Source organism: Procambarus clarkii, chromosome 10, assembly GCF_040958095.1.
Source record: "Procambarus clarkii isolate CNS0578487 chromosome 10, FALCON_Pclarkii_2.0, whole genome shotgun sequence".
Taxonomy (NCBI): Eukaryota; Metazoa; Arthropoda; class Malacostraca; order Decapoda; family Cambaridae; genus Procambarus; species Procambarus clarkii.
Genome location: NC_091159.1, coordinates 27,524,905 through 27,542,438, shown reverse-complemented (window position 1 = coordinate 27,542,438; position 17,534 = coordinate 27,524,905). Strand labels below are relative to the sequence as shown.

At 42.3% G+C, this 17,534-nt stretch overlaps 2 protein-coding genes and 1 long non-coding RNA gene across 3 annotated transcripts in view; all 3 read right to left on the bottom strand.

Moving 5' to 3' along the window:
* Window positions 1–16,806, bottom strand: part of LOC138363100 (solute carrier organic anion transporter family member 74D-like) — a 29,579-nt gene extending 12,773 nt beyond the window's left edge. The window contains exons 1-3 of the mRNA XM_069322085.1: window positions 16,531–16,806; window positions 15,667–15,831; window positions 6,335–6,533 (exon numbers count right to left, since the gene is read on the bottom strand). Coding sequence (XP_069178186.1) covers window positions 6,335–6,533; window positions 15,667–15,831; window positions 16,531–16,672 — 506 coding nt within the window. The 5' untranslated portion in view covers window positions 16,673–16,806. The remainder of the gene's footprint in view (window positions 1–6,334; window positions 6,534–15,666; window positions 15,832–16,530) is intronic.
* LOC138363025 (uncharacterized) overlaps window positions 1–17,534 on the bottom strand; it is a 439,332-nt gene that overhangs the window by 127,335 nt on the left and 294,463 nt on the right. The window lies entirely within an intron of this gene.
* LOC123745994 (uncharacterized) overlaps window positions 1–17,534 on the bottom strand; it is a 153,173-nt gene that overhangs the window by 127,335 nt on the left and 8,304 nt on the right. The window lies entirely within an intron of this gene.

Here is a 17,534-nt window from a genome sequence, read left to right as displayed (position 1 = left end):
GGGTCATTATAATAACAACTGCCAGTAACAGATTAGGGTCATTATAATAACAACTGCCAGTAACAGATTAGGGTCATTATAATAACAACTGCCAGTAACAGATTAGGCTCATTATAATAACAACTGCCAGTAACAGATTAGGGTCATTATAATAGCTACTGGCACCATATTAGGCTCATTAAGACAACAATATACCAGGTATGCTCCAGGTATGTAACAAGTACTGGTAACAGATTAGGGTCATTATAATAACAACTGCCAGTAACAGATTAGGGTCATTATAATAGCTACTGGCACCATATTAGGCTCATTAAAACAACAATATACCAGGTATGCTCCAGGTATGTAACAAGTACTGGTAACAGATTAGGTTCATTAGTAAAAATAAAGGCAGAGATACAGGAACAACATAGTGGTCCACTCCTGATCCTTCAGCATAGTTGGACAATTATTAGGGAGAGTGTATAACTACTGAAGCTGACTTAACTAGAAATACAGATTTATCCTAAATTAACAGTTGTCTGTTTTCACTGAAGACATGTCTAAGTACATACTTCACCCGAGTTGAATGGGACTTCATAAGTCGTCTACAGTGAAGCCGTTCCGTTACGGATATAACAAAATACGTTTTTGGATAGAAACAGTAGAAAAAATTGTCTAAAATAAGGTTAAATTATTTAATATATCAACATGTACAGTACTATAATAAGTATGTATGTGATTACTCAGAAATAATTATGAAAAGAAGGCACGAAGCAAGGGGGATTATGCAGATCCGCAAGTGTTGCTGTATATTCAAAAGGCCTTAAAAATCACTTCACATGCAAATACGATAATAAAAGTACATAACGCGAGAAATATCAAAGTTATTGGATTCACTAAAGATTCTATCGAGGGACAAATGACCACTAGGAACAGTTGGAAAGATACAAGAATGTCCTGTAAATCTGGGCAGGTGCATGACCGTAAGACGGACAATGCAATGTGGACAACAAGGGCCAGGCCAGCGTTCCATTACATGCCTGTGAGTTAAACATGTATGGCCAATACATAACAAGCCAGAGCCGTTTCCCACCGCCGGTTACAGTTATAGGATAAAGGCCAAGATGACAAACCACCCTCAGGAGTGAGCAGTTTGTTGCCTTTAACATAAGACAAACGACCCTGCCAACGGTCTCAGATTGACGAGTGAATGACTGGGTAGGAATCTGAATAAGGGGATGCCTTTTCTGGAAACGGAACAAGCGCGGATAGCCTCCTCAGCGGCAGTAACCGCACATTCATTTAGGGCAATATGACCTAATTTAATTTAATTAAATTCAGTTTAAATTAAATTTCCACTAGCTTGGCACCTTTAGATAATTACTTACTTGAATTAAATTTAACTTGCTAATTTAAGGCGAGACACCAATATGAATGAAAACCCAGCAAAGCTTAATTCTGCTAGATAAGAAACAGCCAATACTGAATTTTGACCATCACAGGATGGTCAAAATCCTGTGGAACGCTCCACAATGATAAAGGAGCGTTCATGACAGAAAAACAGTTTTCGAAGAGCATACAAGATCGTCACAGTTCAGTTGTGAAGAGGCTAGCCTCGGAGATTTGGTCCGGAGAGACTACAGAGCAACCAACACTGTCAGCAGAATTGGATCCATTTGTGAATAGGACAACAGAATTGTAGTGTGAAGAAAAATATAAAAAAGACAAGGTATTTCGAAACAATTGGATGGGTAGAAGTCTTTACCATGTAGTTCAATCTTGCAAAACTTCCCATGTGGGACATGGATGGAACGACATGGATGGATGGAACGACATGAGACATTGTGAACACAAACCAAGAGGGAGACTTGTAAATGAGACATCCTTATAAAAAAAGGTGGTGTTGAAAGGAAACAGAGCCTACTGGAGGGGCAACAAGTAAAGCCTGTGAAAAGTGAGAAAGATAATGTTGCAGAGATCTTGCAAGGTAGCGAAAGCAGTAACAATCACAACGATCCTGTAGTGACAGCACTCCAGTTTCAACGTACAACATGGGGGACGAACGACAGGCACCAGAGAAGAGGCATAACCTAGTGTGGTGCCGACCATCAAGCAAGAGGTCGAAGGTGTAAAGGAGTAAGCGACAGTGATAATGGAGTTTAGACAGCACAAGAGAAGAGTGTGCATCTATCAGCTCCCTAGAAAGTATAGGACAAGAGTTTGAGTAAAGTAAAGGCCTCAGAGCATTCTTTTTTTTTTTGAGATATATACAAGAGTTGTTACATTCTTGTACAGCCACTAGTACGCGTAGCGTTTCGGGCAAGTCCTTAATCCTATGGTCCCTGGAATATATACGATCCCCTGCCGCGAAGAATCGTTTTTTCATCCAAGTACACATTTTACTGTTGCGTTAAACAGAGGCTACAGTTAAGGAATTGCGCCCAGTAAATCCTCCCCGGCCAGGATACGAACCCATGACATAGCGCTCGCGGAACGCCAGGCGAGTGTCTTACCACTACACCGCGGAGACTGCTTGTCTCCGTGATTCAACTCTGATGTGAAAGATGTGTTGCGACTATAAGACAAACCAGCATTAAAGATCAACCCCAAAAGTTTAGCATAATCTTTGTGCTGAATGGGATTACCACAGAGCAACAATGGGTGACGAAGAATGACCTGTCTCTGAGAAAAAGTCATAGCACACATCTTACATGCAGAGAATTTGACGTCATGAATGGTGGCCAAGGATAACATGGCATCACAAGTTGGAGCTGGAGAAAAGGCGAGTAATCCCCCCGAAAGCAAAGAGTGAGATGAAGGAGTGAAGTGGGAGGAGGAAAAGCATGGAGAGGCCAAACATGTCTGGCCGTTACAGCCAGGAAACGAACCCAGGCCAAAGCGCAGGCGAGTGCTTTACCACTGTGCCACGAGGACTGTTACTTGTTAAAAGCCATCCCTAAAGTTATAAGGCTGCCTGTATTTGATAAGACGTTATTCAGGTAAAGATATATATACATTAAAAATGAGTTACAAATATAATGTCGGATTAATATATAGAGTTAGTACATACAATGCCTGAAGTCACTATAATACGCACAGCGTTTCGGGAAAGGTGTGGGAAAACTGACTAAAAACTAAATACTACTTGAGATCAAAAGCATAAATTGAATTGTAAAGAGGAAAAAAAAAGAAATGGAGACATAATAATTACATGATGGATGGAACAGCAGAAAATGTTACAGAACATCAGAAGGAATTTTAACTAAATAAACATAAGATTACAATTTTCTTTTAGTTTATACATGAGAGATATCAGCAGTTAAACAAGTTGGTCAATAATCAGTAATGTTTGAAAATAGGGACCATAAGTTGTGGGCCATGTCTGAAGTGTTGGACATGTCTGAAGTGTTGGACATGTCTGAAGTGTTGGACATGTCTGAAGTGTTGGACATGTCTGAAGTGTTGGACATGTCTGAAGTGTTGGACATGTCTGAAGTGTTGGACATGTCTGAAGTGTTGGACATGTCTGAAGTGTTGGACATGCCTGAAGTGTTGGACATGTCTGAAGTGTTGGACATGCCTGAAGTGTTGGACATGTCTGAAGTGTTGGACATGCCTGAAGTGTTGGACATGTCTGAAGTGTTGGACATGTCTGAAGTGTTGGACATGTCTGAAGTGTTGGACATGTCTGAAGTGTTGGACATGCCTGAAGTGTTGGACATGTCTGAAGTGTTGGACATGCCTGAAGTGTTGGACATGTCTGAAGTGTTGGACATGTCTGAAGTGTTGGACATGTCTGAAGTGTTGGACATGTCTGAAGTGTTGGACATGCCTGAAGTGTTGGACATGTCTGAAGTGTTGGACATGCCTGAAGTGTTGGACATGTCTGAAGTGTTGGACATGTCTGAAGTGTTGGACATGTCTGAAGTGTTGGACATACCTGAAGTGTTGGACATACCTGAAGTGTTGGACATGTCTGAAGTGTTGGACATGTCTGAAGTGTTGGACATGTCTGAAGTGTTGGACATGTCTGAAGTGTTGGACATGTCTGAAGTGTTGGACATGTCTGAAGTGTTGGACATGTCTGAAGTGTTGGACATGTCTGAAGTGTTGGACATGCCTGAAGTGTTGGACATGTCTGAAGTGTTGGACATGCCTGAAGTGTTGGACATGTCTGAAGTGTTGGACATGTCTGAAGTGTTGGACATGTCTGAAGTGTTGGACATACCTGAAGTGTTGGACATACCTGAAGTGTTGGACATGCCTGAAGTGTTGGACATGTCTGAAGTGTTGGACATGTCTGAAGTGTTGGACATACCTGAAGTGTTGGACATGTCTGAAGTGTTGGACATATCTGAAGTGTTGGACATGCCTGAAGTGTTGGACATGTCTGAAGTGTTGGACATACCTGAAGTGTTGGACATGTCTGAAGTGTTGGACATACCTGAAGTGTTGGACATGTCTGAAGTGTTGGACATGTCTGAAGTGTTGGACATGTCTGAAGTGTTGGACATACCTGAAGTGTTGGACATACCTGAAGTGTTGGACATGTCTGAAGTGTTGGACATGTCTGAAGTGTTGGACATGTCTGAAGTGTTGGACATACCTGAAGTGTTGGACATGTCTGAAGTGTTGGACATACCTGAAGTGTTGGACATGTCTGAAGTGTTGGACATGTCTGAAGTGTTGGACATACCTGAAGTGTTGGACATGTCTGAAGTGTTGGACATGTCTGAAGTGTTGGACATACCTGAAGTGTTGGACATACCTGAAGTGTTGGACATGTCTGAAGTGTTGGACATGTCTGAAGTGTTGGACATGTCTGAAGTGTTGGACATACCTGAAGTGTTGGACATCCCTGAAGTGTTGGACATGTCTGAAGTGTTGGACATGTCTGAAGTGTTGGACATACCTGAAGTGTTGGACATACCTGAAGTGTTGGACATGTCTGAAGTGTTGGACATACCTGAAGTGTTGGACATGTCTGAAGTGTTGGACATGTCTGAAGTGTTGGACATACCTGAAGTGTTGGACATGTCTGAAGTGTTGGACATACCTGAAGTGTTGGACATGTCTGAAGTGTTGGACATGTCTGAAGTGTTGGACATGTCTGAAGTGTTGGACATGTCTGAAGTGTTGGACATACCTGAAGTGTTGGACATGTCTGAAGTGTTGGACATACCTGAAGTGTTGGACATGTCTGAAGTGTTGGACATACCTGAAGTGTTGGACATGTCTGAAGTGTTGGACATGCCTGAAGTGTTGGACATGTCTGAAGTGTTGGACATACCTGAAGTGTTGGACATACCTGAAGTGTTGGACATACCTGAAGTGTTGGACATGTCTGAAGTGTTGGACATGTCTGAAGTGTTGGACATGCCTGAAGTGTTGGACATACCTGAAGTGTTGGGCATGTCTGAAGTGTTGGACATGTCTGAAGTGTTGGACATACCTGAAGTGTTGGACATGTCTGAAGTGTTGGACATACCTGAAGTGTTGGACATGTCTGAAGTGTTGGACATGTCTGAAGTGTTGGACATGTCTGAAGTGTTGGACATGTCTGAAGTGTTGGACATACCTGAAGTGTTGGACATGTCTGAAGTGTTGGACATGTCTGAAGTGTTGGACATGTCTGAAGTGTTGGACATGTCTGAAGTGTTGGACATGTCTGTAGTGTTGGACAAACCTGAAGTGTTGGACATACCTGAAGTGTTGGACATACCTGAAGTGTTGGACATACCTGAAGTGTTGGACATACCTGAAGTGTTGGACAAACCTGAAGTGTTGGACATACCTGAAGTGTTGGACATACCTGAAGTGTTGGACAAACCTGAAGTGTTGGACATACCTGAAGTGTTGGACATACCTGAAGTGTTGGACATACCTGAAGTGTTGGACAAACCTGAAGTGTTGGACATACCTGAAGTGTTGGACATACCTGAAGTGTTGGACATACCTGAAGTGTTGGACATACCTGAAGTGTTGGACAAACCTGAAGTGTTGGATATACCTGAAGTGTTGGACATACCTGAAGTGTTGGACATACCTGAAGTGTTGGACATACCTGAAGTGTTGGACATACCTGAAGTGTTGGACATACCTGAAGTGTTGGACAAACCTGAAGTGTTGGATATACCTGAAGTGTTGGACATACCTGAAGTGTTGGACAAACCTGAAGTGTTGGACATACCTGAAGTGTTGGACAAACCTGAAGTGTTGGACATACCTGAAGTGTTGGACAAACCTGAAGTGTTGGACAAACCTGAAGTGTTGGACATACCTGAAGTGTTGGACATACCTGAAGTGTTGGACATACCTGAAGTGTTGGACATACCTGAAGTGTTGGACATACCTGAAGTCAGGGGCCATGATGCCGGGGAGGTCAGCGTCAACATGGCAGGATATAAACATGAGGGAGAGGAGGGCGGCGGTGTGGGTGGCCAGACAGGCGGCCATGACCAGCGCCACCGTCCTGGCCCGTGGGCGGCACCGTCTCACCCAAACACCGCCCACCCCTACGCCCACCATGGCCGACCACGTCCCGCAGACACCTGAGGTGTACACACTCATATATCAATACACTTCCCAGTTGGCTGCAATATCCACCAGTAAAGTTAATTCAGCGCTGATAATGCTGAATTAACCTTACTTGTTGACTAATAATTACCTTAGTAACTCTGATGCAAAGTGTCTTTGCTAACAAATATGAACTTAATTAAGGAACCATGAGTTAGTTTTTTAAACTTTGTTCAATGTTAACAAATCTTTTTTGACTAGTTGTATATAAAAAGGCTGCAATTGTCCCAAGTTTCAGTACTGCAGCCTAAATAGAAAGGGAGATTTAATTTTTTTTCAACGAATATTACACATTTTCATAAGTTCCTACAACCATAAGTTTCAAATATAATCATTCTATGAAAATTTTCTAGCACATTAGCATATAATAAAAGATCTGTAGCTGCGGATTTTCCAAAATATGTTTAGTTCTACTAATACAAATAGTCAAATTTCCCTAAAAAAATTATGCAAGTTTATCATGTTTATTGCTATTGTAAAATTAATAAATGAACTTAGGATAAAACGCTGGCATAAGATTTTAGAGACATAAACTTTACATATAAGATTAAGTTTCATGTAAATTGAAGAAAAATGAAATGTAGGGACTCAGTTTATGTTACTTGAAAAATAAATCATTAACAATTAAAGTGTAATGTGCTGCCATCTGTGGCTGAGGTTGACATCAACCAATTTCCTCTAAAATTGGCACCCTTACAGATAGGCTCACGTGCAGTCACGTGTATAAGTTTCATGCAAATCATGCGATAAACAAATAAGAAAAGTAAAATTGAAAACAAATCAATTTTTTTAACTATATTCTTTTTATGAAACTAATTATTAATTTTTGTTAATATATGCTATTATGATAGCTGAGAGTCATAGACATGATTTCAGTTGACACTTTTGTTTGATGTTAATTTTTGACCATTTTGGAAAATTTTTGACACATAATTCAATATTATTTTCTCCCTTCTTATTTATGCTACGATGCCGAGACTTGGACCAGATGAAACAATTTTCATATACAACTCGTCAAAAAAGTTTGATTGAAATCGAACTAGTTTTCATTTATTGTATATTTTTGGCATATTTGTAACTGATATCTTCCTTGAGTTATCTTATTTTCTAAAGTTACCCAGGCTGTCCTTATTAGGCGGCAGCTTACTGTAATTTTTCACCGATAATGGAGTTTACCCGAGAGCCACTAAGACTAGTGGCCTCGACGAGGACAGGAAGCCAGCGGCTTGTCGAAGGTTCCCCATTTACCTTGATGATCTTTTGCACTTTTACTTTAAAAGTTAACAGAGTTTAGGCCTTTACGGCTTTGGCGAGTATACGATTCCACGAGTTAATAACCCTGTGGGTGAAAAAACATCTCCTAGCTGTTCTCAGTCCTACATTGTGACGTATTGAGCTTGAACCCGTTGCTCCTTGTTTGTGTTACATCTGACCTTGTGAAGAAAATATCCTGATCAACATCCTCCAAATTGTTTAGTATTTTGAAAGTTTCAATGAGATCCGCCCTGTCATGCCAGGTTTGCAGTGTTGTTAGTTCTGTGGCCCTAGACAGTTCCTGATGCGAGAGATGACTTAGCTCTGGGATGATTTTTGTTGCCCGGAATCTGGAATGATTCTGGATGAATTAAGCACTGCAATCATTTTTTTTTTATATTTCTTAGTCTCCCTTTTAAACTGGTTGGTAGATATACAGCGTTTAATGATATTCATATATGCACTTGAGGAGTGGAAATGTTAAGGGAAATGCCCTGAAATTTCCATTCCTTTTAAGGGTCTGAGTTTGGTGTAGTAGGTTAAGGCGTACTTGTTATGCCAGTTGTGTGAGCAACTGTGCTGTCTGGATTCGAGTCTACCTGGTGGGTGGTGTCTAAAGTTGTGTTAACTTCACTTGCGAGTGTAGGCAAGTTTGTGTGCATATATATATATATATATATATATATATATATATATATATATATATATATATATATATATATATATATATTAGTATATTTTGGTAGCAGTCTTTCCTGTAGACATATATTATTAAATATGACCGAAAAAGTAAGATTAATAATTCTAACACGAATTTTCTCAATCTTTCGTACATTACGCTTCACTGTTGGAGGTAAATCAAAAATCAATTCTCCAAAATTCATTTTTTATTTCTAGTCTGACGCGACACGAGCGCGTTTCGTAAAACTTATTACATTTTCAAAGACTTTAGTTCACAAATACACAACTGAATAGAACTTACGCATCTCCGATTTTATATCTACATTTGAGTGAGGTGGAAGGGGTGATGTGGCATTAACACAAGACAGAACAAAATGTGGTATTAATAGGGTATTAATTTCATCAACACAAGACAGAACAAGAGTATTAATAGGGTATTAATTTCATCAACACAAGACAGAACACGAAACAATGGATATTGAATAGAAGTGTTTGTAGAAAGCCTATTGGTCCATATTTCTTGATGCTTCTATATTGGAGCGGAGTCTTGAGGTGGGTAGAATATAGTTGTGCAATAATTGGCTGTTGATTGCTGGTGTTGACTTCTTGATGTGTAGTGCCTCGCAAACATCAAGCCGCCTGCTATCGCTGTATCTATCGATGATTTCTGTGTTGTTTACTAGGATTTCTCTGGCGATGGTTTGGTTGTGGGAAGAGATTATATGTTCCTTAATGGAGCCCTGTTGCTTATGCATCGTTAAACGCCTAGAAAGAGATGTTGTTGTCTTGCCTATATACTGGGTTTTTGGAGCTTACAGTCCCCAAGTGGGCATTTGAAGGCATAGACGACGTTAGTCTCTTTTAAAGCGTTCTGTTTTGTGTCTGGAGAGTTTCTCATGAGTAGGCTGGTTGTTTTCTGGTTTTATAGTAAATCGTCAGTTGTATCCTCTGATTTTTGTCTGTAGGGATAACGTTTCTATTAACAATATCTTTCAGGACCCTTTCCTCCGTTTTATGAGCTGTGGAAAAAAAGTTCCTGTAAAATAGTCTAATAGGGAGTATAGGTGTTGTGTTAGTTGTCTCTTCAGAGGTTGCATGGCTTTTCACTTTCCTTCTTATGATGTCTTCGACGAAACCATTGGAGAAGCCGTTATTGACTAGGACCTGCCTTACCCTACAGAGTTCTTCGTCGACTTGCTTCCATTCTGAGCTGTGGCTGAGAGCACGGTCGACATATGCGTTAACAACACTCCTCTTGTACCTGTCTGGGCAGTCGCTGTTGGCATTTAGGCACATTCCTATGTTTGTTTCCTTAGTGTAGACTGCAGTGTGGAAACCTCCGCCCTTTTCCATGACTGTTACGTCTAGAAAGGGCAGCTTCCCATCCTTTTCCATCTCGTAAGTGAAACGCAGCACGGAACTCTGCTCAAATGCCTCCTTCAGCTCCTGCAGATGTCTGACATCAGGTACCTGTGTAAAAATGTCGTCAACATACCTGCAGTATATGGCCGGTTTCAAGTTCATGTCGACTAAGACTTTTTGCTCGATGGTACCCACGTAGAAGTTGCAAACAGGACACCTAGGGGAGAACCCATGGCGACCCCATCTACTTGCTTATACATGTGCCCATCCGGGCTCAAGAAGGGTGCCTCTTTAGTACAAGCTTGGAGTAGTTTCCTCAGAATATTTTCTGGTATGTCAAGAGGAGTACAGGCTGGATCACGATACACTCTGTCGGCTATCATTCCGATTGTCTCGTCCACAGGTACGTTGGTAAACAGCGATTCTACGTCCAACGAGGCTCTTATCCCTGTGGCCCGTGTGCCCCGCAGTAAGTCAACAAATTCCTTTGGAGACTTCAGGCTGAAGGCGCAAGGAACATAAGGAGTCAGCAGGCCGTTGAGTCGCTTCGCCAGTCTGTACGTGGGTGTGGGTATCTGGCTAATGATTGGCCGAAGTGGGTTTCCAGGCTTGTGCGTCTTGACATTTCCATACACATATCCAGGTTTATATTCCCCAATGATCTTTGGCAGGTGGAGTCCGGATTTGTGAACGCCAAGAAATTTCTTGGCGTTCACAAATCCGGACTCCACCTGCCAAAGATCATTGGGGAATATAAACCTGGATATGTGTATGGAAATGTCAAGACGCACAAGCCTGGAAACCCACTTCGGCCAATCATTAGCCAGATACCCACACCCACGTACAGACTGGCGAAGCGACTCAACGGCCTGCTGACTCCTTATGTTCCTTGCGCCTTCAGCCTGAAGTCTCCAAAGGAATTTGTTGACTTACTGCGGGGCACACGGGCCACAGGGATAAGAGCCTCGTTGGACGTAGAATCGCTGTTTACCAACGTACCTGTGGACGAGACAATCGGAATGATAGCCGACAGAGTGTATCGTGATCCAGCCTGTACTCCTCTTGACATACCAGAAAATATTCTGAGGAAACTACTCCAAGCTTGTACTAAAGAGGCACCCTTCTTGAGCCCGGATGGGCACATGTATAAGCAAGTAGATGGGGTCGCCATGGGTTCTCCCTAGGTGTCCTGTTTGCAACTTCTACATGGGTACCATCGTGCAAAAAGTCTTAGTCGACATGAACTTGAAACCGGCCATATACTGCAGGTATGTTGACGACATTTTTACACAGGTACCTGATGTCAGACATCTGCAGGAGCTGAAGGAGGCATTTGAGCAGAGTTCCGTGCTGCGTTTCACTTACGAGATGGAAAAGGATGGGAAGCTGCCCTTTCTAGACGTAACAGTCATGGAAAAGGGCGGAGGTTTCCACACTGCAGTCTACACTAAGGAAACAAACATAGGAATGTGCCTAAATGCCAACAGCGACTGCCCAGACAGGTACAAGAGGAGTGTTGTTAACGCATATGTCGACCGTGCTCTCAGCCACAGCTCAGAATGGAAGCAAGTCGATGAAGAACTCTGTAGGGTAAGGCAGGTCCTAGTCAATAACGGCTTCTCCAATGGTTTCGTCGAAGACATCATAAGAAGGAAAGTGAAAAGCCATGCAACCTCTGAAGAGACAACTAACACAACACCTATACCCCCTATTAGACTATTTTACAGGAACTTTTTTTCCACAGCTCATAAAACGGAGGAAAGGGTCCTGAAAGATATTGTTAATAGAAACGTTATCCCTACAGACAAAAATCAGAGGATACAACTGACGATTTACTATAAAACCAGAAAAACAACCAGCCTACTCATGAGAAACTCTCCAGACACAAAACAGAACGCTTTAAAAGAGACTAACGTCGTCTATGCCTTCAAATGCCCACTTGGGGACTGTAAGCTCCAAAAACCCAGTATATAGGCAAGACAACAACATCTCTTTCTAGGCGTTTAACGATGCATAAGCAACAGGGCTCCATTAAGGAACATATAATCTCTTCCCACAACCAAACCATCGCCAGAGAAATCCTAGTAAACAACACAGAAATCATCGATAGATACAGCGATAGCAGGCGGCTTGATGTTTGCGAGGCACTACACATCAAGAAGTCAACACCAGCAATCAACAGCCAATTATTGCACAACTATATTCTACCCACCTCAAGACTCCGCTCCAATATAGAAGCATCAAGAAATATGGACCAATAGGCTTTCTACAAACACTTCTATTCAATATCCATTGTTTCGTGTTCTGTCTTGTGTTGATGAAATTAATACCCTATTAATACTCTTGTTCTGTCTTGTGTTGATGAAATTAATACCCTATTAAAACCACATTTTGTTCTGTCTTGTGTTAATGCCACATCACCCCTTCCACCTCACTCAAATGTAGATATAAAATCGGAGATGCGTAAGTTCTATTCAGTTGTGTATTTGTGAACTAAAGTCTTTGAAAATGTAATAAGTTTTACGAAACGCGCTCGTGTCGCGTCAGACTAGAAATAAAAAATGAATTTTGGAGAATTGATTTTTGATTTACCTCCAACAGTGAAGCGTAATGTACGAAAGATTGAGAAAATTCTTGTTAGAATTATTAATCTTACTTTTTCGGTCATATTTAATAATATATATATATATATATATATATATATATATATATATATATATATATATATATATATATATATATATATATATATATATATATATATATATATATATATGAGGCCCTTATCAAGCTAGATTTCAAAATGCCTTCAATTTGGTGCGGAGGGATGCTGTACTCCATGCGGTTCATAGTCATTTCCCTTCCCTCTACCCTTTTGTACATTCATGCTACAGTATGGATCTTAAGCTACTTTTTGGCGAACATGAAATTGACTCGCGAGAAGGCGTCCAACAGGGTGACCCCCTTGCTCCTCTCCTTTTCTGCTTAGTCATCAAACAAGTCACAGAAGTCCTGTCCAGCGAGCTTAATATCTGGTTCTTGGATGATGGTACCCTAGCTGGTTCCCAAGACTCCCTCGTGGAGGACATCAGAAAAATCCAGGAGCAAGGTGCAGTTTTAGGCCTCACCCTGAACCCTTCTAAATGTGAAATAATATGTTCCAACCAGGGCATCGTAGAGAGAATAGAGGGTCTTCTGCCAAATATCCATAAAACTAAACCTGAAGACAGCACACTCCTAGGAGCTGCCCTGGGGTTGAAAGCCATCGATGAGGTCCTTGATAAGAAAATCGCCGACCTTAAGAGGATGGATGGGAGATTGAGGATATTGATGCTCATGATGCACTCTACCTCATCACCAGATGTCTGTCCCTCCCCAGGTTAACCTACTTTCTGAGGTGTTCACCATCACCTCAGAAAGCACGTAGCCAAAAACTAAGTGAGTATGACCGGTTACTGAAATCAATGCTAGAAAAAGCCCTTAACCTCTCTCTCGATGACCTACAGTGGAACAAGCCTCTCTTCCGTAAGACTTGGGGCCTCGGAGTTCGAACAGCAACGCAAATCGCTGTTCCAGCCTTCCTGTCCTCCTTATCAGCATCCGACGACCTTGTGAAGGAAATTCTACCTGCCCACTTACATCAGCTGGCAGGTGTACATGATCCCAATTTTACATGCTGTGCCACAGAGTGGGCCTCTCGTGCAGGCCAATCACCTCAACCACCATCCCCAAATGCCCACAAGCAATCCAGCTGGGATGGCCCCATTGTAGACCAAGTTGCTGCAGAGTGCCTGGGTGCTGCAACAACACAACACGACATTGCTCGCCTCACAGCAGTAGCAGCACCACATGCAGGGGATTTCTGTTAGCAACCCCAATGTCGGCAACTGGCACGCGTCTCACACCACACGCCCTCCGAATTGCTGTGGCCCTCCGCCTTGCTGCCCCAATCCACACCAGATATAGGTGTATTTGCGGCGAGGTGGTGGCTGACAGGTACGGCCACCATGGCCTACTCTGCCAAAGCACAGGGGGATGGCACTCGAGGCACAGTGAAGTTAACGACATCATCAAGAGGAGCCTCACCACAGCTGGATGCCCAGCTGAAAGAGAGCCCCGTTACCTAACGCCCCATAACTCTGATGCTCTATTGGTCCCCCGGATGGTATCACAGTGAAACCCCTGGAAGAATGGCAAGCAGTTGGTATGGGACTACACGTGCGTATCAACCCTGGCTAACACCTACATTAACCTCAGTGTTGCACAACCAGGTGGCGCTGCCACCCACAGGGAATTTTGTCCCCATTGCTTCTGAGACACTCGGCGCCTGGGGTAAAAGTGCTACCAGTTTTTTGAAGGAACTGGGTTCTAGTCTCATTGAAACAACAAGGGACCCAAGAGCTGCAAGCTTTCTTTTCCAGCGCCTCAGTGTGGCGATACAGAGGGGAAATGCGCACTGCATCCAGGGTTCCTGCCCGCCATCTGAGGAGCTGGAGGAACTCGACAACCTATGATAACCATCTTTGTAACCCATATGTAACTCCTTCTTTGTAACAAAGTTCAAATAAATGTAAATATATATGTGTACATACAAAAGAATGGGGGTGGTAGAGAAGATAATATTAGTGTTCAGTGAGAAACCACAAGGTCTCCTCTGAATACTTTTTATTTTCTTCTCCGAGGCTATGGGTCCCCACATTGGCACCAGAGGTGGTACCCTCACAATGTATATGTATATATATATTATATATATTATATATTATATATATATATATATATATATATATATATATATATATATATATATATACATATATATATATATATATGTATATATATATATATATAATATATATATATATATATATATATATATATATATATATCATATATATATATATATATATATATATATACATATATATATATATATACATATATATATATATATATATATATATAGTATATATATATATATATATATATATATATATATATATATATATATATATTATATATATATATATATATATATATATATACAGTAATATATAACTGAAAACTCACACCCAGAAGTGACTCGAACCCATATTGCCAGGAGCTCTCTGCTGGTGTACAGGATCCCTTAACCGCTCGACCAACACGACCGGACAAAAGAGGATGGTAGCCAAGGCTATTTCCATTCCCCAGCCGGCACTCGGTTGGTACTCTTGGGCATGGTATTTTATCAAATCACCTCATTCTTTGGTGCACACGTGAGGAACACAAATGCGAACAAGTCTGAATGGTCCCCAGGGACTATATGCAACTGAAAACTCACACCCAGAAGTGACTCAAACCCATACTGCCAGGAGCACTGCTGGCGAACAGGATCCCTTAACCGCTTATCCCTTAACTGCAAATGCTTAATGTGCTTAATGCACAGACTTGCTTATAAACCACAAGTTTGAAGTATATAACTTTTAGACACTCAACCCACCAGGGGACTCGAACACTGGCCATCAAGGTAGCAGTTACGCACTGTATCCACTACACCATACTTCAAGCATTAAGCATTGGCATTGAGTTCTCCCATATAACAGGGCTTGATGAAAAACGCGAGAAATCCCTCACTATCTCATTGTTTGGAGAGGATTGGAGTTCTGGTTGGTTAAATACCCCAGAATTCCTACCTCTTTTAGGGCTCTGAAGTATGGTGTAGTGGATACAGTGCTTAACTGCCACTTGATGGCCAGTGTTCGAGTCCCCTGAGCATACATACTTTTGAGCAAACTATGTTGGATGTAAGAGGTACACAGGTGCGCCACTGACCTGTGTAGAAGGAGGAGTTGGTCTTGGTGACACGGAACTGTTGTTGGATGTACTTGGGAAGCCAGACGCTGACAACGGAGGTGCCCAAGACGAGGAAGAAGTCGCTACAGAGGGTATAGACGACCACCTTGTTCTTCATCAGTCGTGCCACAGTCGCCCACAGCTCTGTAACACCGTCTCTTATATACGCTGCCTCAACATGTCTGTGTTATGGTACTCCTGCATTATATTACACTCTCACTTACACTCTAAATGTCTCATTTATGTAATCAATCAAGCATGCACTTTTTTAACAGTTCGATTTATGACAGATTTATGAAATGACTATAGTTTAGGAGATGAAGAGAAGAGGGAACTAAGTCGACGAACTGGAGGATATTGAGCCGTGCCAACATTGTGTTCTAAGTGTAACCTTGTCTGTGTACGCTGGTTATAACCTGAAGATTCATGTAACTATAATCAAGTATACTATAATCAATTTATCCCTTAAGGGATCGTAGACTTTAGCAATAGTTTGCTGTATGTGAATCTTGTCTCTTGCCTTCATGGAGTCAGAGAGGTAACGTGAGGTAGGTGTGGTAAAGTATTGTTGTACTTTGGGGGTGTTTAGGGTTAAAATAAATTAGGTAAAATATTTACCGGGAACTTTCATCACCCCTCTTGAATAGGGTTAGGAGATCTGCTCTAGACTGTAGATCATATTTATATATATTTTGGGTACTGCTTACCTGGGGGCCGGGACCCCCTTTAGGTGGTACTCCAGTACCTTGTTTATACCCTAACAGGCTCCCACGTTGTAACAACAACTTAAAAATGGTATTAATTATTCTCCAGAAACAACAGCTATGCAACATTATAACATACCTTTTATACCACTTTTTATTTCCCTTGAAGTAATATGTGATCTCTTCTTGTGAAGCGCCTTGCCCTGATGAGGGGCGTCGCCAGCCTCCAGTGTGTGTTGACTGTCTCTGTCCTCTGCTGGGTACCCGCCCTCCACCTCCATGGAGTACCCGCTGTCTCTCTCATCCAGCGGGTACCCTCCCTCCGTCTCCTGCTCTTCAACACTGTAGTCATCCTCGGTGACTTCTGCCAGGCCAGGCGTGTCAGTGGGTGGTGGTGGTGGTGAGTGGTGGTGCTGGGGAGTGTGGTGTAGTGAGTGGTGGTGCTGGGGAGTGTGGTGTAGTGGTGAGTGCTGGTGCTGGGGAGTGTGGTGTGGTGTTGGGATGCGAGGCACCACGGACGTCCTCACCAGCTCCTCAATAGCAAGGTCCTCCTCAAGGGTGTGGGAGGTGCGTCTCGGCCGCTCCTCCTGCTTTCTGGCTCCCTTCCTCAGACTCCTGCTTTGGACATACTATCTTTAGAAATATAATATATAAATGCAATTGACGATCACGAAACACCGATCATTTGTATGCAGAAAATCCACAAAGAAATGGGAAAGGAAGATGAACGTTTCGGCTGTTTAAAGCCGTTGTCAACACCAGACTGACTAGAAGGAACACAGGGAGGGTACAGGCCAACAGCGGAATCTGACCACCTATCCCGAAGGAAAAAATTACCCAGAAGCAGGTATAGATTAGCTTAGAATTATAGGATTAAGCGGTCAGAGAATATGTTGTTGTGTTGATTTAGGGGCGACGACGATCGTGGGATCGGATGCGCCCCGGCTGCCCGATACCGGGAAATAGCGGAGGGATGGGGTCCCTATAGTCTCTTCAGGCCATAGACCCTACAATCTCCTCAGGCCACAAATTTTACAGTCTCTTCAGGCCACGGACATGACGGATGAAGCGGAAGGTATGGCAAAGGATGTCATGACGAACGTCTTCGTCTCTCGCACCTGCCCCGTCAAGGAGAACGGGAAA